This window comes from Mus caroli, chromosome 19, assembly GCF_900094665.2.
Source record: "Mus caroli chromosome 19, CAROLI_EIJ_v1.1, whole genome shotgun sequence".
NCBI classification, from domain to species: domain Eukaryota; kingdom Metazoa; phylum Chordata; class Mammalia; order Rodentia; family Muridae; genus Mus; species Mus caroli.
The window spans coordinates 7,951,984-7,977,558 of NC_034588.1; the positions used below are offsets into that span (position 1 = coordinate 7,951,984).

Here is a 25,575-nt window from a genome sequence, read left to right on the forward strand (position 1 = left end):
TCCTTCTCTGCCTAGACAGGTAGGGTCACCCACTGACTGAGCTTACTGATTGAGATAGGCCAGCCGGCCCGGGAGCTCCAGGGCTCTGCCTGTTTCTGCCTCCCTGGTGCTGGGATTTTAGGTGCCTGCTGCTATGCCCAGCTTCTTATGTGGGTGCCAGGATCTGAACTCAGGTCCTCGTGACTGCAGTGCAAGCATTTTGCTGACTGAATTATCTCTCCAGCCCCACAAACAGTTTTCTAAAGATTCCTTTGCTGCTAAGCTTTTTGGTGTATTTTTCTGTTAAATAGGCTATGGAAGCTTTGAAATCACTGGTAGACATAAAGAGCTTTACAAGAAAGACATTATGGGAGGCAGTGGCTGCCTTGAATTCTTCTTTCTAGTAGCAACCTCTTAGCTCCCTGTCATGGGGCTCCTTCACCCCCTTAGGTATGAGCAGGCATGTGGTAGTCCCTGTTTCTGCGTTCCTAGTGTGAATAGTAGCTGATATGTGACCTGGGCTGTTAGGATGGAGACCTAGGGCTGGAGAGATGACTTAGTCATTATGAGTGAATACCGCTCTTGCAGATGACCATAGTTCAATTCTCAGCACCATTATCAGGTGACAGTCCAGCTTTAGGGGTCTGACCCTGCACATCCAATCACAAAGACACATCATATACATATAACTAGAAATTAATAGAAGTGGGGCTTGGGTGGGCAGAGGGTGTTGTAGGAAGGGCAGAATACTAGGCAGATTTCTAGAGTGATGGTGAGCCTAGCTCCCTGATTCTCTGTCTCTCCCCCCCCCCATCCCCCAATATGGGAGAGTGACTTTTGCTTTCCCAGAGTTGGCTGCTGTGTGTGGACCACTGAAAACTGTGCCTGAAGGCTTCATGGCCAAGGTACAACCTATCCCTGGGTTAGACTGGGGAGCAGGGGTAGGGTAGGGGTGGGGACTCCGGGGGTAGGGGTATCTTCCCCTAGCCCGTCATCAAGGATATCTGAATGGTAGAGGGGACTGTTTTAATTGAAGGGAATTATTTAGACTCTAGGAACATAACCCATCTCCTTTCTACCGCTCCTTGACTTGAGGGTTAGCTGACTGACTGTGTGGGGATTTCTAACTATTGTGAGGAGGAAGAAACCTGGTGGGTGAGAACTACCTGGATGTCCCTTTATGCTGGGCTCTGGTAGGGAAGGGTACCAGTGCCCTTGCTGGGCTCTGGTGGGGAAGGGTACCAGTGCCCTTGCTGGGCTCTGNTGGGGAAGGGTACCAGTGCCCTTGCTGGGCTCTGGTGGGGAAGGGTACCAGTGCCCTTGCTGGGCTCTGGTGGGGACAGGGTACTAGTGCCCTTCCTGGCCAGCGGGCCTCGAGCTCTGGAGGAGAAGGTGTCTTTGGATGAGGAGTGTGGAAGGCAGGGAAAATGGGCCTCTCCTTGGTGCAGGTGAACAGCTGTGACTATGGTCTCGTTAGAAAGTCTAGAGGGTGGGTCCCTGGGCACAGCAGCCTCAGGTGCTCACGTTCTTGAAACAGAAAAAAACATTATTTACAAAGAATATATTAAAAATACACTTGAGAAATAAGTCCTTGTAAGAACCCCACTTAGGTGTATCGCCTACTCATTTGTTCATGGCGTTAGAGTCCAAGGAGAAAGCCAACCCCACTGGTCACAGTGGCTCCCCAGAGGATTGGAACTCCTCTGGATACTGGAGTCTCTGCAAGAATTGGTTGCTTGTAGACTCTGTCTGCTGAGTGTTGGCTCTTGCAGGAAGCAGTCAGGCTGTCGTGGCTATAGGGGATATAGGAGCTGGCCTGCCACTGCAGGGCCCGTGATCTTGTCCAGAGGACCTTGGCTTCTGTCCAGGTTCTGGCTGAAGTGGAAGTGGGCAGCACTCGAAGTGGTAAAGTCTTCCTCAGGATGGAGGGGATGCACTTGGCCTTCGTTGATGACCTCAAGTGAGGTACAAAGGACAAATGTCCAAGCGTAGACACTGGCGCTGTGGAGGGAAACCCAAGGCTGGACATGGGCTTTGGGCTCTGTTTGGGAAAGCTGCTCAGCAGTGCTAGGGAGTTCTTGCTCGAGGTATAGTGGATCTGAAGGCTGTGATTTCTCATGAACTCTTAGGTGTGTATGTGTGTGTATATGTGTGTGTGTTGTGTGTGAGAGAGAGAGAGAGAAAGAGAGAGAGAGAGAGAGAGAGAGAGAGAGAGAGAGAGAGAGATTGAGAGAGAGAGAGAACATACGTGTGCACTTGCATGTGGAGCTTAGAGGACAGACAGCCTTAGGTATTATCTTGGAAGCCTCTTCTACTTTCTGTTGGAGGCAGGATCTGCCATTGGCCTGGAACTTGGCCACATAGGCTAAAGCTAGCAAATGCTAGGGTCTGTCTCTGTCTCCCACCACACCATGGCTGGGATTATAAAGTGTATGCCATGATACCTAGCTTTTTTTTGTTTGTTTGTTTTAAATATGGGTTTAGAGTTTCACACTCAGGCCCACCTGCTTGTAAGCCACTGCTTTGCTGACAGCTGTCTCCCCAGCTCTTTGAAGTATTTTCAGTGGCTTTTCATGATGGAATTTCACAGGATGGCTTTAAGATTAGTGATTCTTCCACCATTCGCTCAGGTGGCTCCATTATCTAAGTTGTTGTTGATGTTGTGTTTGTGTGTGTGTATGTATATGTATATATCTATATATCTATCTCTATATTTTTCTTTTCTTTTGAGACAGGCTTGCTATGTATCTCTGGCTGGCCTGGAACTAGCTATGTGGACTAGATTCACCTTAAACTTACGACTCTTCCTAAGTGTTGGGATGGCAGACTGGTTCACTCCCCCCCCCCCGCCCCCATTATGTGAAGAAGACAGTGGAGGTGCTGGTTCCCCTGGGCTGGGGGGTAGATCCTGGGTGTCAAGCACCAGGCAGGGNAGTTGTTGTTGATGTTGTGTTTGTGTGTGTGTATGTATATGTATATATCTATATATCTATCTCTATATTTTTCTTTTCTTTTGAGACAGGCTTGCTATGTACTTTCTGTCGGTCTGTATCTAGCTATGTGTATTTGATTCACCTTAAACTTACGACTCTTCCTAAGTGTTGGATGGCAGACTGGTTCCCCCCCCCCCCCCCCGCCCCCATTATGTGAAGAAGACAGTGGAGGTGCTGGTTCCCCTGGGCTGGGGGGTAGATCCTGGGTGTCAAGCACCAGGCAGGGATGGACTCACCTTTCACAGTCTCTGAGCCACTTGCAGGTCATAGTCACTGTCAGAGGAGTTGTCAGGTTGTGTAGAAGATCGGTGTAGGGCTCCTTCCAGAGCTAGAGAGAAAGGATTACCTATTAAAGAAGTCCCGAGGCTGCACAAAACCCCAGGAGATGAGTGGGTAGCAAGATCACAGGTTTTCTGAGATGGTGACAGGCCTGTATCAGTTTTGATCAGACTGGCCAAGTGTTCACTAATGATGCCGAACTTCAGGCCCCCTGGGACTTAATTGTGAGTGCCTGTGAGGAGCCAAGTATTGGAGGCTCCTGTGGACCACTTAATGGCTCCGTCCTGGCTCAGAGAGATCTGAGGGGCTCATTTATCTTCTAGCCCCTCAAGGCCCGCAGGCAAACAAGCCCATTAGGTCACAGCAAGGCTGGGGTTAATGGCATCCATCCAACTGCATTCTTCTCTCTAGATGAGGGTTTCAAGGTCTCCAAGGGACAGCAGAGACCTGTGAAGGCTGCATCCCTGCCACCACCCTGCTGGGACCAGCTGTCATGTAGGCAGTCTCATCCTCCACCCCCTGGAGCCTCCCTTTCCCTCTTTGGAAAAGCACAAAACTTCAAGGTCAGCACTTCCGAACCCGCATGCGCCCACTCTCCCACCAGGCCGGCTGCCCAGCAGCCCCCCTCCCTTCACCTGGATAAGCAGACAGGTGAGAGTTCCTGGGAGGCTGGCTGTATTCATTGTCCACATGAGAGGCTGTTGGGTTCTCAACTTGGGACCGCACAGTTGCTGTGTGGCTTCGATGGAAAGACACTGAGCAGACACAGGAGGCCGGTGGCATTGTTAGAATCAGCGTGCTGTCCTTCCCAAGCAAGGTCCCATTGCTTAGCTTCCTGTTCCCATGAGGTCATGGGAGAGGGGTGGCACACTTCCCCTTCCTTTCTCTCCGGGGAGAGAGAGTCAGCCGCAGGCTCGCACTGCAATCTGATTAGCCAGGGAGGGAGGCCTCCAGGTGCCCCTCAGTTGTTAGGCTTTTACCTAGCAGGCAGCTGGAGCACTGGTGCTAGGGAGATTGTCCTCCTCATCAGAGGCTGAGGCCTTTTGTAGTCTTTAAAACCGAATAAAACTGAGAACCTCCTAGAAAGATTTGGGCCTGCATGTGGAAAGGGGAGGGAAATCAAGTGCGTGCTTCCCCCCCATTAGGGTAGCTCTGAATGTGCCCAGGGGAGTGAAGGCTAGGGAGGGGGTTGGGCGGCAGGATCAGTGGATTCTAAAACACCCTCTGAAGCTGTTCTGTGCTAAAACTAGCCTGGCCAGTCCTTTGTCATGCCTTCCTACTTTGAAGAGGAGCCACAGAAAAGGCTCTGGTAAGTCCTGAACTAGACAACTGTGCGTAGCTTTGCTTAGCACTGTTTGACCATGGAAGGAAGGGCTATGGGGGAATCTCTGCTTAAGCTGGCCACAAGGCAAGAGACTGCGGTGTCTGAGGCTCAAGAGGCCAATTACACAGAACCACTTACCCCTAAAAGAAGCCTCACTCGTCTTTGGTGTGGGGACATACATCGACCTCAGTCACACCTTAGTGAAATGTGGTGGAGACCAGAGGACACTAGCAGCTGCTGGGTTGCTGGCTCAGCAGACACCTTGACTCTGCTCTTTTGGCCTGAGTCCTGGGGCTGAGGGACACCCACTCCTGGGAACACTTACTGCTCTGGTTCACTCCTGTGGGGCCAATCCACTGACGCTGCTTTTTCTGACGAACTGGGGAACAGACAGGAAGCTCATGAGGCCAGATGGTAGTGAAGGGGTGTGGGGGACTGGGGGAGGGAAGATGCAGATACCCTGCAGGCAGGACTAATGGGGTCTACCACTCCAGGCCTTCCACCTCATTTCCTAACTGACTAGGGAAAGAGATGGAAGCCATTGGGTCCCCATAAAAATGACCAAGGGTTTTTTTTAGAACCAGAATGGATAACCTCAGAGGGCACTGGGGACCCAACACTACTGCCTCTGTTCTTCTTTATCTTCCTTCCTTGCCTCTGGGTAATTTCTCTAAGGTTTGCAAGGCCAGGAGGCAAGCCTTATTCATAAGGTATGCAGCTTTCAGTAAACAGGGAAACTGAGGCTCTGGTGGAGGCAGCAGCACACTCAGTGGTCATTGGTAGCTGTGGAGCTGGTCTTGGCCTACATCTTGTGACATTAGAGGCTGTGCTGATGTCATGTGGCCATGGCTTTCATCAACTGCAGTTGGCTTTTGCCAAGTCCAGGCAAGGGCAAACCAGAAGGTACAATCCATCCTGACTTTCTAATACTTCAGACAGGAAAAGGCTAGTGGGCAGCAGGGGATGGGCATGGGTGGCGAGGGAGGAAGGCTTGGGGTTTGGTACCTACATTTCTTCACCAGCTTCTTGTAGACCAGAGGACCACACATGGCCAGCAGCACCACCAGGAGTACAAGGGTCAGGATGATGCTTGCCACAGTGCCTGGGGCTAGGCCCGCTGGGTTTGGGTCTTGGCCTGGATAGGGGTGGGGTCTTAAATCAGATCCAGCCCTGGGGAACAACTCAGAGGGAAGTGACTGCTTCAGTTGCCCTAGTACCTTGGCACTTCCTATCAACCCACCAGTGTGTTCAAAGCAGAGCTGTCTATTTGGCTGACTCTCTGGCCATCTCTAGGAGTCTTTGCTATCTATTCAGTTGTCTACAGTTTATCACCTTCAGTGACCATCCAATTACCATTTGCCACTCTTGTTATCAGCTGTTAACTTTTTATCTTCATACTTAGATTACCTATCATCAGGAAGATGACTATACATGACCACATATCAAGAACCTGCCAGTCATCTATTAGTTCAACCACCTATCTGTCATCTATTCATCCGTCTATTCATCCCTCCCTCCCTTCAGTCATGTATCTATTACCCATCGATCTGCTTATGTATCTACCATTAATCTATCCATCCATCTACTGTCCCATTGATTCATCTGTTTATCCATCCATCCATCCATCCATCCATCCATCCATCCATCCATCTGTGTGTCCACTGTTTATCCATCTGTTTATACAATCATTAATATTCACCCATCTACCCATCCACCCATCCACCCTCCATTCATGTCACCCATCCATGTACCAATTTCTCTTAGATATTATTCAGTTACCATTCAAATATTAAGTATGTTTCACCCACCCCTCCCTGATTTTCTAGCTTGCATCTCGGGAAAGCAGGAAATAGAAGGGAAGGGAGAGTCCTGGCATCTCTCAGTAGCTTGACAGTGGTCCACGTGAGCCTTGCCTGCTCTACTCATCATTGCTGATCTTTGCTCCCAGAACCCCATTTACTCTCCTTTTTCCAGAAGCCTTTTCTGCCTTCCAGATCTGCTCTTTAGAGCTATGTTCACTGACTAGGATCCAGAGGAAAAGTCTCTTACTGCCCTCTGCAGTCAACTTACATGTGACGAATACCCTCTTGTTGCAGTGTTTTTTTTTCTGAAGATGGTAACACTGAGACAGCTTCTCCTGGGCACAGAGGAGCCCGGGGGAGGTTTTGTCAGCATCCACCGTGTGGAAGGAGACGAGGTCACCACACTGCTGCTCCCGACATAGCTCTTCCCATCTTCCCCGACCCCTGGCTGCAGAACTGTCACACAGGGCCTCCCACTGTGATCTCTGGCGCACTTCAGCGATGCCCTCACACACACTGCTGCCCCCGACCAGGCGGCTCTGAACCTTGGGCTGGAAATCTGCAGAAAGGAAGTGCTGGTGAGGCACCAGGCCTGGCCTGGGGGTTGGGGGTTGGGGGCTTGGCAATGTCGAGAGCGGCACATCCTTTCTAGCACTTCTCCGACCAAGCTCTGTCTTGTCCCTGGGGCCTCTGGGTGGCTGGTGGCAGCTATCTCAAGACAACAGTGGCAAAGGAGCAGGCAGCGTGGCCATGCCATGCCTTCTTACTCTCTTGCTTAGGATGAGGGAAGGCTTTTTAGAAGAGGAAACTGAGGCCTGGGGACTGGAAAGAGCTGGTGTGCTTCACTGGTGGGACAGAACCCAGGAATTCCGCTGCCCCAGCCCCTAACCCTGTGGATTATAGGCTTTTGGCCATGATGCCAGGTATCTAGAGAGGAATTCAGTCTGATAATCAGGGTGGGGCTTGGGAATCTGAGGCAGAAGCTACTATGCTTGGTTGAAAGTCAATAGTGAGCTTACCAGCTTTGGCTAGTTTCCATGGCAACACCCACCTTCAAAGCCCCGGTGACTCTTCTATTTAGAAGAAACTTCAAAGCAAGACCCCAGGCATGGCTTTGCAGGTTGTAGCCTGCATGAGAGCTTGAGGAGTGGGTGGGTCTGGAGCCAGCTGAGAGCCTCTCATCTGGCCCAGAGAACCTTGGGACTGCTACTGCCTGGAAGACCAATTTATATCAGGTCTCCAGTGGAGTAGGCTGCCCTGCTCGTGGACCTTATAGTTATGAGCCATTCATCCTATATTTGCCTAGGAATTCTGGGGACCTGCTGAGAGTGGCTCTCCTTAGGGGTGTGGGGAGGGGTGAAACTGTTTCAGGTGACACTAATACTACCTGTCTTGGACCACACCTTGAGTAGTCCAATTTTAGAAAATAGGCTCTGGACTGACACTGCTTGAGGGCAGATCTCACCTAGTGCTCTGTGGTACTGGGAGGAAGTGGGGCTTCTTTGAGCCCTGGCTTCCCTATAAAGAAGAGGGTAATACTAGTCCCCACCCCCAAGGTGGGGGATGAAAACTGAAGGATGCCCAGCACGCAGTAGTCTATTGGCAGCAGAACCTGGAATGCATCAGGCGCACCTCCAGCAACTTGAACCCACTCCTTCCCAGGCTTGGTGGTTATTCTGCCTTGCCTTGAACTGTGGTTTCTTCAGTCTGGGCCCCCATACGGTCCCATGCGTTTAGTGTTCCCTCTGTCTCCATTTCAACTGCACCAGTACTGCTGGTCTCTTGTAGCTCACAACCCAGGCAGAGCAGCCTTTTAGGGGCTGCCTCTAGAGCTTTGCTCCAAGCCAGGCCTTAGGGATTTCTCAAATCTTACCATCCATCCCCTTAGCCTCCTTTCTGAAGATTCAGAAAGTCCCCATTGGCAAAGGCCACCCCTCCAAGTGCCCTCAGCCTTTGCCCAGGCCTCACTTTCCCTTTAGCGTCTTCCTGCTGGGATCCCAACTGACTCTGTTTCTCCAGATGGTAGCTCCGTTGGGCTAGGCAGGAGTTGCTCTGTTGCCTGAGTCACCACCTCATCTAACTTGTTCTATCGTTTAGAGGCCATGGCTTCAGGCCTCCACTCCTCATTCATCTCCATCAGGCTTCTCATAAAGCTTGAATGTCAGATCAGAGGATCCCATGTCCTTACTCAAAGGCAACAGATAGCCTGATGAAGCGTGGTCAGTGTCTAGCTTACCAGAACAGATGACGGTGAGCGCCTGGCCGCCCTCCTGGGCCGTTGTTTTCTGGAAGCACTGCTGTAGTGAGACACAGCTCCCATTCGGGGCCTCCCATCGAATTGGCAAGGGTCTGGGGTCCCTCAGCTCTGCAGGAGCTGGTGTCCCTGCTGCCTCTGTCCCGGACAGATGTGTCAAGAAAGATCCACACTGCAGAGACTTACAGATGAGGTTCCCCAGACCCAGGGGCCTGTCCTTGGCCTTGTAGAGGATGGTGCCACCCCAGCTGCCATTGTAGAATTCCACCACACCTGTGCACCTCAGGCCTTCGTGTCCTGGCACCAGCTGCAATCTGGGAGGAGCTGGAGAGAGAAAGGCATATCTGAGTGTGATACCTTTCAGAATGCCTTGTTGCTGAACCCCAACAGATGACTGCTTGGGAGGTGAGGGTCCCAGACATTACACAGGACCCACCTGAACCTTTTCACTGAAATTCAGATGTATCTGGGCCTCTTAGTTTTTATTTGTTTTGGTGAGTCAGTGAATCTAATTTGGGCTATTTACAGGACCATGGGCACCTTACCAATGACTACAGCATTGAACAAAATGTCTCTCTGCCCCCACAGCCATTTACTGTTTATATTTTCTCAAGGAGGGGTAAGATCTCATGAGTCTTCCTCCCTTGGTTAAGGAATGCTGACGGGCCTCATCTGCACAGATAACCGCAGATCCTGAGAGTTCAAGAGCGCAGAGGCTTTGTCATTCCTGGTCCTTGGGCTTTATTGTCTGCACCAGTCCATCCTCTGCCTTTCCCACAAGGCCCGAGCATCCTCTTACCTGTGGGCTCTGGCATGGTGGTGGGTGGGGTGGTTGTGGGTGGAGGTGTCGTTCTCTGGGGCTCTGCAGTGAAACACACAGACAAGGGTGGGAAGTGGGGAGCAGAGGGAAGGAGGAGGAGAACTGGTGGCAGTGTGAAGACACAGGGCTCATGACCTTAATGCCTCTTGTCAGTAAGCTGACTTGACCTCCATCCCCATTCTGCTTCTCAGCTCCCTAAGAGGTGGCAGTCCCACACATCATAGACAGGATGATGGAGGCTCAAAGAACAGTAAAGTTGGCATTTGGCAGAGCCAGGTCTTGCTTTTCAATCTTGGCAGATGGATGGAGCCAAGATTGAAATAAGCCTTTGGCTTATTCCTGCTAGCCAGTTCTCTTACCTGTCTGTGGTCAGGGCTCTGTAACTGTGAAGCCCCTTTCTACCCACTTACCCTCCCAGGTCTCAGCCCAGGGTGTCACACGTTATCACCCACCTAGGCAGATCAGGCTCAGTGGAAGGCATTGGTCTTGTGAACTTGTGTTGTTGCAGTTGGAGAAAGACCACAGAGATCCTTGGCAGAAGACCTGGTTCTGGCTTCTGTTCAATAAAGGGAAAGGACCAAGGGCCAAGGGGTCACCACATCTCAGCTGTTGGCACACTTTAGAGGCCTGCTGGGCATTTCTCGAATGGTCCTGGCTCAGCCTCCAACTGGAACTGCACACCGTTTTCCACTTGTTTTCCATCTGGATCTCCACTTGACCCTGACACTTGGAGTTGGAGCCACTTAGCATCACCTGGAAACCTGAGCATAAAAAGAGGTGGTGGGAGGCATCAGGTGATGGAGGGGGAGCTCAGCTCTCACTTCCCCTCCTGACCTTCCCTCCCTCCCCCTTTAGGCCTGGAGCTTCCTAGGAACTCAGGCAGGTCGCTGTGTTGGCCCTATGCTGTGTATGCTCAGGTTTTTGAGTTAGAGGGAACCATGGGACTGTGGACAAGATGTCCTGCGCCTTCTGTCCAACAAAATTCCCCCCAACCTTGGAAGTTCTGTCTCAATAGGCCTGAGCCTGATATCTATCTGGTGTCTCTGTGTATGCATGCAGATGTGTGTGCATGTGTGCACCTGTGTGTCAGAGGTCAGTTTTGAGTGTCATTCCTCAGGAGCTGGGTGTCCATCTTCTTTTTTGAGACATGGTCTTTCACTAGGACTTGGACATACTAATTCAGTTAGGCCTGCTGGGCAGGAAGCTCTGCCCATCTATTCCTATCCAGCAAAGGATTACAAGTGCGCCATCGTGTCCTGCCTTTTTGTTTTGTTTTTCAAGACAGAGTCTCTCTGTGTAGTCCTTGCTGTCCAGAAATTCACTCTGTAGATCAGACTGGCCTTGAACTTACGGAGATCTTCCTGTCTCTGCCTCTTGAGTGATAGGATTAAGGTGTGCACCACTGCTGCCACTTGGCCTTTTTTTTTTTTTTTTTTTTTTTTTTTTTTAAATGTGGGCTCTGAGGATTGAACTCGGGTCCTCGTGCACCAGCTCTTTACTGGACTGAGCCTTCTCCCTGGCTCTTTTTCCCAGGACCTCTTTGTCTTAAATCACTTGTATTAGCTGGATGTGGTATTCATGTCTGCAGTCCCAGGACTTGGCAGTGGAGGAAGGAGAACTAGGAGTTCAAGGCCATCCTCAGCATCACATTGAGTGTGAGGACAGCCTGGGGTACAGAAGACCCTGTCTCAATGAAACAAAACATTGAAAACTCTACGGAGGCACGCCTCTCATACAGTAAGATACACTCATTTTCAGGGTTCTGTGGAAGCTGGTGAGCATGCACAAGCACATGGTTGGTGTGTGATCTCGATACAGAGCCTGTCTGCCATCTACACACATCGTGCTCGCTCCTCAATGGCCAGTTCATTTCCCTGCCTCCAGCCTCAGGGAAGGACTGCCCTGCTCTCTGCCATGAAGGACTAGTTCCTGCTCTTGTACATGGTCACATGATTGAATTAAATCACAGATGGCCATTTGCTGTGGCCTCTTGCCCTCTGTGTATATTTGTGGTTTATGTATGTTCCTTGGTAGATCAGTAGTTTGTGTCTTTTTTTTTTTTTAATTCCTATGGAATAACATTTCATTGTGTGAATTTCCTCCATTTCTTTTCTATGCATCATTATGTGGGTTGTTTTTGGGGTTTGCTGGCCATGTATCAAAATGATTATAAATTTATATGTACAGGCTGGCATGTAGGCTCCTATTTCCATTTCTCTTGAGTAAACACCTTAAAGAGAAATTTCTAGGTTATAAGGCAGGCTCCTGGTTTTGGGAGTTTATGAAGCTCGATGATGGGGGAAAGACTATATTATATATAGAAATGCCCTCTTAGGACCCATAGAAAATGCTTCTAGGACCTCTTGTGGTTACTAGAACTCACAGATGCTTAAGTTCCTCACGTCTAGGACCAGGCAAGGTGGCACATGCCTGTCATCTCAGCACCGAGGTAAAACTCTTGGTGAGTTTGAGGCCAGTATGGACCACACAGCTGTCAAACAAGCAAGCAAGCAAGCTAACCACCCCCTGTTCCCAAGTGGGAAGGGGCTGGAGATGTATGTAGCTCAGTAGTAGAGCTTGGTTTTACATACTCGGGGCTGTGAGTTCCATCCCCAACACTGCAACAACAAACAAGATGGCAAAGTGTCTGCACCTGACCTACATACATCCTCTGTATGCTGTCATCTCTAGAGTATTTAGAATTCTAATACAGTGCAAAACTGTGTAAATGATTGTGTTTCTGTACTGTTGGGGGAACATTGACATGAAAGGCAGTTGTATGAGTCCAAGCCTGACTGTTTGTTTATGTAATTTGTGTGTGTGTGTGTGAGTGTGTTGTTCCTCAGGCACTGTCTACATTTTTGAGGCAGTGTTTTCCAGTGGTCTGAAGCTGACTAGTGAGTCCCAGGGGCCTGCCTGCCTTTACGCCCATGGTGTCTGGGTTTTCTTTTTGAGTTCTGGAACCACATTCACGTCCTCTTGCTTGCAAGGCAAGCATTCTACACACTGAGCCATCTCATTTTTGATCCTGCCTCATTTTTGCTCTTCACTTATTTGAAGCCACAGATGGTGTGTTCCCCCTCTATCTCTGTTTTTCTGTATATCTCTGCATCTTTGTGTCTCTGTCTTTGTGTCTCTCTGACTCTGGCTGTCCATCGGTTTGTCTCTCTCTGTCTCATTCTATCTCTCTGTCTCTGTCTCTCTCTCTTTGTGTGTGTGTGTGTGTGTGTGTGTGTGTGCACAAAGAGATTCTGGGAGGATATATAACAGAGTCATTACCTGGGGTGTTGGGTGAGAGGCAGGAAGGACAGGTGAGGAGCAGAGACAGAAGTGAATTCAGCAGCTGATCTTGTCATAGGAAACTTTGAGCTGAGCAGATTTATTGCTCACTCAAGCAACACATTTAAAAATGAAAAGGCTTCTCGGACTTGTCTTTGGCTTAGAGCCACTGGCCAGGCTACCTTTCTTTTCCTTCCTGCTCTTGGGGATGTGTGGAGCACAGAGAGCAGGGCTGTGGTTGACCAAGGTCACCAGTTAGCTGGATGGAGAGGACTGGTCCCACATCTAATCATACTTAGATACTTCACGTGCTCCTGGCTCGGTAAGTACCTCATGGAGTCCTCCAAAGAAAGATATTTTCTTCTCTTCTGTAGGTGGGCAAGTGAGGCTCAGGCAGGAGGTGACTTACTAGAACCCGAGGCTGGGATGTCATCTGAGGGCCCACAGTCTGACCTGGGGCCTACTAACACCCCTGATGCTGCTGCGTGGTAGTTTTACAAGACTCTCATCTCTCTTCAGATAAATTCAGCACAGTGTTATCCAGGTTAAAGTGGAGATGGGACAATGAATGTGGAGATGGTCAACTTAAATGATGTTTAGGTCTGGGAATGTAGCTCAATAGTAGAGCACCTGTCCAGCACGCAAGAGGCCCTGGGAGTCACCCCTGGCATGGAGAACTAAATCAACAGGCTCTGTACTGCGGGCGTCTCAGAGCCTTCACTAAGCCAGTGTACATTGTTAGTGTCCAGTAGGAGATGCTGTGTGGCCCAGCCACTTGAGAAATGGTGGCTTCTAAGATTGAGGTATAGACACTCTGCTCTTTGCAATCTGACACAACCTTTCTCACGGCCTATCTGCAAGTGTCCATGACGGAGGACCAGAGAGGAAACAAGGCTTCGTGAGGTACATTTGTGGGTGGGTCTGTTTCCTGCCCACAGAGTAGGGTGGGGGGCATGCTAGCTAGCACTCGTGTAGTGATTATGAAGGGTGCCACCTATACATGTACTGGCATGGCTGATGTGTGTTTGCAAGAGGCGGAGTTCACATTGATGGAGGAGGCAGGTTTTTAGCAAATCCTCATGTAGCCTACGAAGCCTTCCTTTCTCCTGTTCTTTCTTACCTAGGGCATTCCTTCCAGACTGTCCGAGGCAGAAAGCGGCTGTGGAAAAGGGAGAAGTAGATTAGAATGGGAAGCTCCTTTCCCCGTTCCCCTGCCCGACTGTCTCCCCACCCCACTGTCTGTCATGGAGATTCCAGGGCAGGGATTTTCATGCTGTAGCTTAGGACCCAACGTGGTCATGGAATCAATTTAGTGGGCCGCAGCTGTCAATTCACTCTCTCTTTAAAATTTATTTTCTCAATGGAGACACAATTGGAATTGATTTTTCTTTAGTGCACGATTCTGTGAATGTTAACACACACCACATGCATGACCTCCATCGCAATCAAGATATACACCAGCTTCATTGCCCACAGGGACTCCTCACTCTGTCTGTCCCTGTATAGCAATGCAAGCATTCCTCTTGTTAAGATAGAAATGGAGCAGAATAAAGGACAGCGCATCACGCTGGCACGAGGAGGGTGCGAACTGTTTGGAGGGGCAGTGCCAATGAGGGGCTGGCTCAGTCAGGAACGCGTTTGTCTTGCAAGCATGAGGATGTTTGTTCTGCCCCACAGCTCATGTGTAAATATCAGACATTGTGCGTGTGCTGTAACCCTAATCCTAATTCTGGTAGGGAGAGATAGGCAGATTTCTGGGGACCCTGGCAAGCCAGCTTGGCTTACAAGGCAAGCTCCAGGCTGGTGAGAAGTACTGTCTCAAAAGTAAAGTGAGGGCTCTCGAGAGAATTCATTAAAGACAGGTACTTGCTGCCAAGGCTAGTGAACTGACTTCAATCCTTGGGTCCCATATGGCGGAAGGAGTTGTTCTCTGATCCCACACACACATGCTATGGTGTGTCATGCACGTGGAAGCACACTTTTTTTTTTTAAAAAAAAAATAGCAATATCAGGGCTTAGGAATGTAGCTCAGTTGGCAGAATGCTTGCTTCACATCCACAAGGTCCCAGTACCACATAAGCCAGATGAGTTGGCACATTCTTACAATCCTAGTTCTGGGGCAGTGGAGGCAGAAGAACCAGGAGTCAAGATCATCATGTTAGTTTAAAAAGACAGACAGTGCCGGGCAGTGGTGGTGCACACCTTTAATCCCAGCACTTGGGAGGCAGAGGCAGAGTTTGAGGCCAGCCTGGTCTACAGAGTGAGTTCCAGAACAGCCAGGGCTACACAGAGAAACCCTGTCTTGAAAAAAAAAATAGACAGACAGACAAGGAAGGAAGGAAGGAAGAGAGGAAGAAGGAAGGAAGGAAGGAAGGAAGGAGAGACTGGGTTTGATGAGCCCAGACCCCATGTATAGACAACACACAAAATAGTATTGTGCCTGCTCAGAGAATTTTCTTAGGAAAGACTGAACAATGAACACAAACTGCCATTCTAAAGAGGAAAGTAAGAGAAATGTGTTCGCCATGCAAGCCCGAAGACTTGAGTTCCACCCCAGAACCTACATTATCAAGTCAGATGCCATGTGCTCATCTGCAATGCCAACATGCCCAACGCAAGAGTGGCAGAGAGATTTGCTCAGAAGCTCAGGGTCTAGCTTGCCTGGAGTTCACAGTGCAGCAGCAGAAACGAGAGACGTTGCCTCCATACGGTGGAAGGAGAGAATTGATTCCCAGATGTTGTCTTCTGAATTCTTTCACACACACACACACACACACACACACACACACCCCAATAATAATAAATTTAAAAAGGAAAGTGATCTGTTGAGAGAGATGGCTGTGCATTCCAGGGTGTGGCTCATCCTGTTTGGTCCTCAGATGAACCGTATTTCCTTTCTCTCCATCACTGTCACTATAACCATCACTGCCGTAACTACCACTATCATCACCATTGATGCTATCACCATTATTCTCACTACTACTACCTCCATCTGTGTCAGCATGACCATCATCACTGCTGCCATTATCCTCAGTACCGTCATCATCACTGTCACCACCATCACCATCATTCCTGCTCCCACCACCACCATCCTCAGCACCACAGTCATCACACCACCGTCGTCCCTGTCGCCATGTCCACCATCACCATGGTCATTGTTCTCACATCACCTCGGTCACTGCCTCGTTCATAGGAGGGCAGCTGCAGTCCTCCATGAGGCTCTGTGGGCTTCCTCTCTCCCCCCTCCTTTGTAGCTGCTGAGCCAAAGGCCCCTTTGCTGGATCCCCCAGGCACTCAGTGGCAGATTCAGCTCACTTCCCACACCTAGGTATAAACATCTCTCTCTCTCTCTTTCTCTCTCTCTCTCTGTTTTGCCACCCTGCTTGCCCACCACCACCCTCATGTCCATAGCTCTAGTGTCTTATTTGCACATTGATAGAAATCCAATTATACTACCACCCTCATCTCTGCTGTCACTGCCGTGACCACCACCATCACTACTGTCATCCGCATTTTTATTCTTCACTCTTGTGAGAATTCTTAGTTTAAATCTCTAATTTTGTCTTGATAGATATTACTGTTCTTTGATAGAAGAAACCGAGATGTGAGTATGTTGTCCATACAACCAGCGGCAAAGCTGTCTGCTGTGCTCTATGCGACATCAGTTCCTGCGTATTTCCATCAGTCACCATAAAACAAATATATCATGGGTAGATGTGGCACTGAGTCTATTGTGTGATGCTGGCAACTCGTTCCCACTGTCTGGTCTGTAAAGTGATGGAGTTCAGTTTCATGATCCTTCACCTTCGTCTTGGCCTAAACATGCCTAATCTGCAAGCCATGTTCTTAATGAGTCCTAGTGTCCGGCAGAGGAAGACTGATGGCATCCTGCCTCTTGGCTTGTCTGAGGATACTCTCAGGCTTTCTTTGCCCACCACCTACCTTCATTCATTTTGTCTCTTCTACAGGTACCCAGGAACTCCCTCCTAGCCCTGGGCCCTACAGGCTGTGCTCAGCATCTCCCTGACCTCCTCTGGAGCCACATTTCACCAGTGCCCAGTGCTTTCTGAAACTCCCAACCCAGGACTCTGCTTGGAGACCCTGGAGGCTGCAGGACCATGGGGTATGGAAGTGTTACACCATTTCCTCCTCCACGCTGCTGGGATAGCATCTAAGAATTCCAGGGCCGTTTCCTTTCCTACAGCATCCTCCAAGCTCCCAAAAGTCATGGCTTAGACTGAGCACGCCCAGACAAAGATCTCAGAAAAAGAAGCTCCACTGTCCATAGTGTCTTAGCTGCACATTGAAAGAAATCCAATTATTTTGAGACTTCCTTTTATTTTGCTTTTAAAATAAATCCTAATGAAAGTTAAGATGGTTTTGAAAATCAGGGACTCTGGCTGTGGGCTGTGTCGCCATCAGCAAGGACCTCAGCCAGCAGTCTACATTTGCCAGAGCCAAGGCTCCCGGTGAGCCCTGCCAGGCTTTAGGCACATGAAACACTCGCATTCCCACCCTGCATGGGACGCAGCACAATTATAAATAGCCTCCCATGACTTCAAGTTGCCATTTTTCACCAGACCTGTTTGCCAGGAATGTTAAGTATTTTTATGGATTTTGGAATGGCTGAAAATGTTCATGATCCAATGCTGTGAATCCCTTTACCAGTAGTAGCCAGGCTGCCGCTGTTCACAGGCCTAGGTGCTCTGCAGGACAGAACCTGGCTCAGGGCAGCTGGCGGCAAAGCTGAACTCAGTCCTCTGCCTTCAACCTGCTCAGAGGTCCTGCCTGTCATTTGCAGCCTGGACATGCTAAGTAAAGCCGATTTAATATCTGGTAGGCACCTGGGGTCGGAGGCAGGGGCTGGGACCTTGACAACTATAGTTGCTACTATAATCCCCCTACTTATAAGCCTCTCTATAAAGGCCCATTTCTTGCCTAACACCTCAGATGAAGATCTTGCTCCATAAAGACCCCCCATTCATTTCACGTAATGATTTCTTAGAGATCAACGTGGCCTCTTTACTCCATAAACGATGGCACCCTGACAGTTGACAGAGCTCCTCAAACTGCAGCCATCACTTTACATGGGAGGCTGCCAGCTTCGGGAAGGTTTTCTTCCTTCATCTCTCCATTGGCTGACATGGAATTCTTCATTCTTTCTTTTTATCCATCCGTCTGTCCTTTCTTCCTTTCTTGTGACAGGGTTTTATGTAGCTCAGGCTAGCCTAGAAGGCACCATGTCAGAGGATGACCTTGATTCTTTTTGGTCCTCTTCATCTCTCAGGTGTTACGATTAGGTCAGGTGCACAGACCTTCACACATTGCAAAGCTCGGTGCTGCGGCCTGGCACAGGCATAGGCCTATAGAAACTGGCTGTGTTTGCCTCCACCTTCAGGTGGGAGAACCAACGTTCAGAGGGGATAATAACTTGGTCATGGCGACAGATGTAGCTGGAGGTAAGCAACATCGTGCCTCATACCCACAATCTGACAGAGCAGATCTGACAGTTGACAGAGCTCCTCAAACTGCAGCCATCACTTTACATGGGAGGCTGCCAGCTTCGGGAAGGTTTTCTTCCTTCATCTCTCCATTGGCTGACATGGAAGGTTCCAGAAACCCCAACTGTTTTTCTGACAGAGCATGTGGGGTTCCTCTGGGTCCCCCAGGTGTCATTGTGGAAGTGGGCATGTGTTCCTTTCTACAGCACAGTGCTGCCCCCCAAGATGAGAGTGTGAGGAGCATACAGCTCTTTAAAATGAAGCACCCACATTTGGAAAACATCTGGATTCCAGAGCATGTCTGGCTAGCTATCTGGTTGTGGCCTCAGTCCTGGAGAGGCTCAGGAAAGCCTTCTGCACTATGCCATTTTCCCCATTCATAGGAGGGCAGCTCCAGTCCCTCAGGAGGCTCTGTGGGCTCCTTCTCTTCCCCCCTACTTTGGAGCTGCTGAGCCAAAAAAGGCCCCTGTGCTGGATCCCCCAGGCACAGTGGCAGATGCAGCTCACTTCCCACACCTAGGTATAAACAATTTCTCTTTTTTGTCAGACCCATCCTGTATAGAAACAGCACGCCCCCCCCCCACTCCCACCTAGCCCTCCCTTATTGATCGCCAACCCACGAGTGACCTTCTAGCACCCACAGACTCACTGTCTTTATCTCTTGTCTAGTTCCCTTCACACCTTGATTGCTGGGTCAGATCCACCAGGGCAGAGACCTTGTCTCTTTGTTCTCTGTGTATCTCCAGCACATAGTAGACACTCAGTCTGGATGAATCCACAGAAACTACCACCGTTATCCTTTGGAGCACAGCTCTCAGCTTCTGATAGTCTGTTTTGTTTGGTTGATTTTTTTGAGACCAGTTACTCACTGTGCAATACAGGCTACCCTGGAACTTGTGATTTTCCTATCTCACACTACCTAGTTCCGGGATTACCGTCATGTCCAGCCCATTTTATAGATGAGAAAACCAAGAGCCAGAGAAGTTCTCGTTACTCTGGGTAACTAAGAAGAAACCAAATTAGGTACTCCCACCCGGCACTGCACACTAACTGCACACACATACATGCACACACACACACACACACAAAGAATTGACGATCTTAACTCTGTCAGCTCTCCCTGAATTCTTAGACCATCTGACCCCTTTGGTGGAGTCGTGCTGAGTGAGCATAGAGCTAGTACCTATGGCTTCCAGGATCTGTGGGTCAGTCAGGGTTCCTTTCCTTTGTGCTCAGAGCCAAAGACAACCTCAGCTGTGTATCCTGGGAGAGCAGCTCACAGCCTGCTCTCAGCTAGCACATACCCAGCCTGTCTTGTCCTTATGGCTTTTACCCTGTGGCCTCCTCTACCCAAGTGCCTCCCCCCTCCTTTCACTAGCTGGCTCTTCTTAGCACTTGGGGCTCAGGGTGGCAGAGGGAATGGCAGTCCCTTCAAATGGGCCTGCACATCCAGGTTCGTATGCCAAGTAGGGCCCTGTGATGTGCTAAGGCTCCCAGACATGTGAGGATTCGGGTGCTGGCTTCCATACTTCCTCTGTCAAGTCTCTGTGAGTGGCGCAGGCCCATGGGCCAAAATGTCTGCCTTGGCTCTCGATGCTCCTGCTGCTGTAAAGAGCTGAGTAGCACATGCTCAGAACAAATTTGTAGATGAATGAATGAGTGAATGAGTGAAGAGTGAATAAGCGAATGGGTGGATGAACAGCCTGGGGCAGGGGGAGAAGATCTATGGTGTGGCGAGCACTTGGTAAGATCCCCCCCACCCCCCGACCATCCTGCCTTGCCTTGCTTCCAGATGACCCTAGTAACCACTGAGCACTATCTCCACCACATATAGGCTAGGCCTACTGCGAGTTAATTCATTTCCTTACCATTAACACCCATAGGGTGCTGTTATTATTTTCTACTTACAGTGAAGGAGACGGAGGATTACCAAACCAGCGCCCAGGGTCACCTAGCCAAAAGTGGCAGAGTGGAACTCAAATTGGTTTTTGGAGTTATTGTGGTGTCTGAGCCACGTCCCCAACCCACTTCAATGATTGAGGCTCAGAAAAATTGTAAGAGGGGACAATGTGGGAACCCTAGCCAGGTTGTAAAGATCTTCATTCCTTAGGTCCTAGAGTATCCACAGCCCTATGCCTTGATGTTTGTGTCTCTGCTGATGGAGCTTCTCCTATGGCCATGCTCTGACATGTGAGAATGGCTTTGGGAACCTATTACTCCTACAGAGGCGGTGGGGCTGTGTGAGGGCAGAAATGTGGGCCAGGCTCTCCATGCTGCTTACCACCTGTTCCACCATGGGCTTGCTACTCCTGGGCCTCAGTTTTCACTCACTGTAAAATGGGAAGATGGATCCACATATTTTCTGTACTATTCAGAAGCTAACAGGAAAAAAAAAAAGGATTTAAAAGGATTTCATGAAAATCAGGCCTGGTGGCACAGGCCTGTAATTCCAGCTACCGGAGAGGCTGAGGCAGGAGGATTGCAAGTTGAAGGCACTCCTGGGTTATGGAGTAAGTTCAGGCCAGCTGGTCATTTATGGAGACCATGCTTCAAAAAGCTGGGGCCCTGCAGGATGGCTAAGTGGGTAAAGGCATTCTCTGCCAAGACTCATGTGCCAATTTCTATCTCTTGGACCCACAGGGCAGAAGGAGAGAACTGACTCTTGCAAATTGTCCTCTGACCCAGTGGCATTCCTGCATAGCACACTTGAGGCTGCCGGGGAGGGCTGGTTGTAGGGTGGGAATAAAGTCTTGGTACACATGCAAATGCATGTATGCACACATACACACACACACACAAATGTCTAAAAACACTGTTTTTTTTTTTGTTGTTGTTGTTTTGTTTTGTTTTGTTTTTTTTAAAGTAAAAAGTGGCAGGCTGTAGCTCAGCCATAGCTTGTGTAGCATGTGTGAGGTCCTGGGTTCAATCATAGGACCATAAAAGTAAAATAAAAGTGCGAGCTGTTCCCCACCTACCCACGACCAAGGAACTACTTTCTACCTATAAGACTCTAGCAACATACAGGGACCACGTGCTCCCAGGCCTCCAAATGATAACTCTACTGGGGTGATGGTTCAATTCCATCTCTTCTGGACTCTGGCTTCCATGGAACAGGGATACCTGCAGTCCTGCCAAGAGCTCACTCCATGCCCAGTGGGGAGCATGGGTGGGTCCTGTCTCCTTGTGTGTGGGTCTGAGACTGCAGAGAAGGCCTGGATTTGGGCAGGGGATAAAGGCTTGGCTTCTGAGATTCTCAGGACCAAAGGGACCACATCAATGTCCTGGTAAGGTCCAGGAAGCAAGCCAAGATTTGTCAAGCAGGCACGGTGTACCTCTTGCTGTCCAATGCACAAGGGGTGTGTGCGTGGGCATCCAAGTCATGGTAACATGAGTGAAGAGGTCATATAGTGTCCAGGAGAGTGCACACACAGTTCTCATAGATACATACATTCAAAACGCACCCCTCCACATCCAGAGTCACACATTCCCACACTCCTAGCTCTTGTAGGTACAGAGTGGGTACCTGAAGCCCCCAACACTTCTCTGTGAAGTAGGAAGCCATTTCTTCTTTTCCATCACACCTGGCATCCAGCAGCCTTTACCCTGCCACGTCAGTTTACATCTCTGCTCTGCTCTGTGCACATGCTGTGACCTGGAGGATCTCCTTGGGCCTCCAGGCCTAGCGTCCACAGCATACCTCTGGCTAGTCAAGAATCGCCTACTTTCCTGATGCCACTGATGGCCCACCAGCAGGGTCTCAGGTTTGGAGCAAGGCTCATGAGTTGGGGACTCCTTTAGAACTGACATAGGGCTGCTGTTTGAGCTTGGCATCTATCTGTTCTTCCGCATCCTTATAAAGGGACCATTCTGCCACAGCCTACTCTGCCTGGAGCATCCTCAATATCAGGTTTGTGCCTCCCTGGGGGTGACCAAATAAAGGCCAGGCATTTCTGGGTGGCACCCTGGAGAGGGTGGCTGCACAGGTTGGTAGCTAAGTGCACTCTGACTTCTAACCCAAAGCTGAGAAAGACAGCGGATCAGGCCTGGCAATGCTCGCGCAGAGCCCCGCGGAGAATGGGGAGTTGACCTAACCTCTGTGACCCTAAGCCTCCCTGATATTGCACATGAGCCCAGAGTCAGACCTGGGAAGAACTGAGATCCCCTTACTGCACCCTGGTGTGCACAGGTATTCAGCCTGGCAGTACCCAGTACCGGCAGAGACTTACCCAGCATTCCCAGCAGGTACGTGGCAGCCAGCAGCACTTCGTGAGAGTCCATGGATAATGGCCTTCTGCTGCCTCAGCCTCAGTGAGCTCAGCTGGCCAGCCAGGAGAGGTGTCAGACTCAGTGTCTTACTGTCTTGGAGGGAGGGGGCATGAACAGGGGTGGAAAGGGGAAGCAGGCAGTGTGGGCCTGTGTCACTGCCAACCCTGTTTGAAGTTGAACTGTCAACTTCCTCCCTGTGAAACCACCTGCCCCAATTAGAATGGAGGCCTGAGTCTCTGTCAGCTTCCTGCATGAGGTGCCTGGAACTGCGGTAGTGCCTGCTGGCCATTCTCATGGCTGGGCAGAACCAGGTGTCCTTGTGGGATGGGACTATGGGGCAGAGAGAGGCTGGGAACTCCAGAGAGAGGTCGTTCTACTCTCAGGAGAGCTCACCGGAGGTAAAAGGGCAAGGGCCTGAGACAGGAGTCTTCCCTAGAGGATTCTGAGTGGGGTGGGAACTGTGCAGGTGAGCAACTTCAGGTCTTAATAAGGGTTAATAAGGAAAACTAAGACACAAGCCCTGCTCACTCCTGACGGTGGACGGGGCTGGAAGTCCATAATCTGAGTTGAATCCCTATGCAGATCTAAGCAAAGAAACAAAACAAAACAAGACCTTGCTAGGTAGCCCATGTAAGCCTGGAATTTGTGGTAATTCTCCTGCTTTAGTCTCACAAATGTTAGAATTACAAGTGGGAGCTACTGTGCCTAAGAATCCAAGAGTAATATTTTACCAGCAAGTACGGGGAGGAGAGTGTCTTCATCTAAGTTGAACTTGCAGCACTGTGTGTGTGTGTGTGAGAGAGAGAGAGAGAGAGAGAGAGAGAGAGAGAGAGAGAGAGAGAGAGAGAGAGAGAGAGAGAGAGAGAGAGAGAGAGAGAGAGAGAGAGAGATGGAGATCTCCCTGTTGGTGTGAGATGCCCATGTTGGGTGTGATCTCCATGTTAGGTATGAGATAGATATTCATGTTGGGTGTGAGATCTCCATGTTGTATAGTCTCTGAATCTAGATTCATTCATTCATTCATTCAACATTATCGATGATATGCAAGAACTAGAAATGCAGCTGGCATGGTGATGCACACCTTTTAATCCCAGCACTCAGGAGACAGAGGCAAGGTGATCTCTGTGAGTTCGAGGCCAGCCTGGTCTACAAAGCGAGCTCCAGGACAGCCAGGGATGTTACACAGAGAAACCCTGTCTGGTGTTGGTGATAGGTTAGGTGCTGGGGACAGTCCCTACCTGGTGCGTCTGTTCTTTTTTCCTTTGCTGGAACCCAGTGTCTCATGTTTATAAGGTAAACACTCTCAACTGATCTGTATCCCTAGCATCCCTTTCTGTTTCTTAAGTGCCCATCATAGCCTATTTCCTCACAGTTTATAGAGAGCTTCACTGTCCATTGACCAGCCAGCCCACGCCCTCGCATATGCATGCGCGCACACACATGCACACACACGCACGCACTTGCACACACAAGGAAACCGACATCCCCTTCCACAGACCTCCAGACTCACTTCTTTATCAAAGGCAATCCAAACCCAGAGCTTTAGATTTAGTTCCCCTTCACAGTCCAGAGTGTGATCTACTAGGTGGATTCCACTATGTGTCCCAACCTTCATAGAAGTCTGAACGTATTACCTCAGTTACTGGCTATGTACAGGAGGGAACCCTAGTGGTGGGGTCCCTGCACTCCAGGTCCGTAGCCCCTCCCCTGCCACCGACTCCCTAGTAACTATCCCATAAAGTTTTCTACCTTGCATCCCCTAGGCCTCAGGTCCTGTGCTGGCTTGGGACCCCAGACCCCAGTTTCCTGTCCTATCACCCGCACTTTCCATGACACAAGAGGAAGTCAGCTGAGCTGGCTGGGTTTTCCATGCCGCCTCTTGGCGGAGGCAAAGGTGGGGGAGGGGGGATGAGCCCCCTAGGCCAGTTTCAGAACCTCCACGGCCTCCGAGGGACAGGCTCAGCCCTATTGCCTTGGCGACACCAGGTAACCTCTGGAGAGTTGCCTTACTGACTTCCTGGTTTGGGTCACTCCTCAGTGATTCCAACACCTGTCCTTTTGGATGGGGGGTGGGGAGAAGGTGGCAAAGGAGTCACAAGGAGGCAGGGTGGGGTGGGGGAGGGGGACGGGGGGGGAGGGGAGCTGAGGAATGTGAGGGCCTGAAGCAGGAGATCAACATTGGTTGGATGACTAAGTGAAATCTATAGGATGGATACCTTCCAAGTGTTTATTTGATGAATGACTGAATGACTCAGTCACTGGAATCTTCTGTACTGGCTGGTTGAGCTCAAGGCTGGCTTTCCATCTTCCCTACCCAGCTTAGGGAGTGCACCCCTGACCTACTGGTGCTCCTTCCCAGGGAGTGGAGGAGCAAGGGAAGACCTCTTGTCTGCTGAAGGGACTGTCCGAGGGAGGGAGGGGTGCTGGCCCTCCAATACCTGCCCTTTGAGTGTGCCCTTGCTCTGTGACCTTGAGTGAGTCCCATGGAGCTGGAGTCCTCAGTTGGTTCCTGTGTAGCATAGGGGAGTTAGATGACCCCAGGGCAGCCCTCCTTCAGATTGTAGAGGGAAGGGTGTGCCCAGGTGCCTTCAGAGGAGGGACTTCCTCTGTTTTGGGACCTAAAGGATTTGGCTCTTGGTGGGAGGACATCAGCTTGAAGTCTTGGGGGAAGCAGAGGTCGGAGGTTTCCAGGGCACTTACCCTGTGCACCAGAAGGGCCAGGTGAGATCTCAGCAGGCTCCCGATTGCCTCCCTTGGAACAGCACCAGCCTCTCATATATGTGGTGAAACCTAGTCACTTAATGAAGTAAATTACCTAAATTCCCCTTGTGTGATGTATTTAAGAAGGCTACCTTATGACATGCCCCGTGGAGTATTAGCACAAACACTGGCTCAGATGGAAGGTTCTAGAATCCATGGTTGTTAGTTTTCAGTGACAACTGTCATAGTTGGGTAGAAACAACTTGGAGTCTAGAAGCTGGCTTAATTTCTGAGGGGGGCTACTGCCCCATTCCGAGATCCATCTCCCTGCAGCTCAGGGCATCTGGAAGCTGCCCTGGTAATGACATGCAGGGCTTG

At 50.1% G+C, this 25,575-nt stretch overlaps 1 protein-coding gene across 1 annotated transcript; it reads right to left on the bottom strand.

The window, feature by feature from the left end:
• Window positions 1-1,525: 1,525 nt before the first annotated feature.
• Window positions 1,526-22,637, bottom strand: Cd5 (CD5 molecule). Its single transcript, XM_021152317.1, has 11 exons — window positions 22,458-22,637; window positions 13,851-13,889; window positions 9,904-10,212; window positions 9,431-9,493; window positions 8,614-8,955; window positions 6,646-6,936; window positions 5,585-5,710; window positions 4,901-4,954; window positions 3,887-4,006; window positions 3,209-3,300; window positions 1,526-1,980 (listed from the first exon to the last, which is right to left on the bottom strand). Exons 1-10 carry the CDS (start codon window positions 22,507-22,509, stop codon window positions 3,212-3,214), a joined length of 1,485 nt encoding a protein of 494 aa, XP_021007976.1. The 5' UTR covers window positions 22,510-22,637; the 3' UTR covers window positions 1,526-1,980; window positions 3,209-3,211.
• Window positions 22,638-25,575: the final 2,938 nt, after the last annotated feature.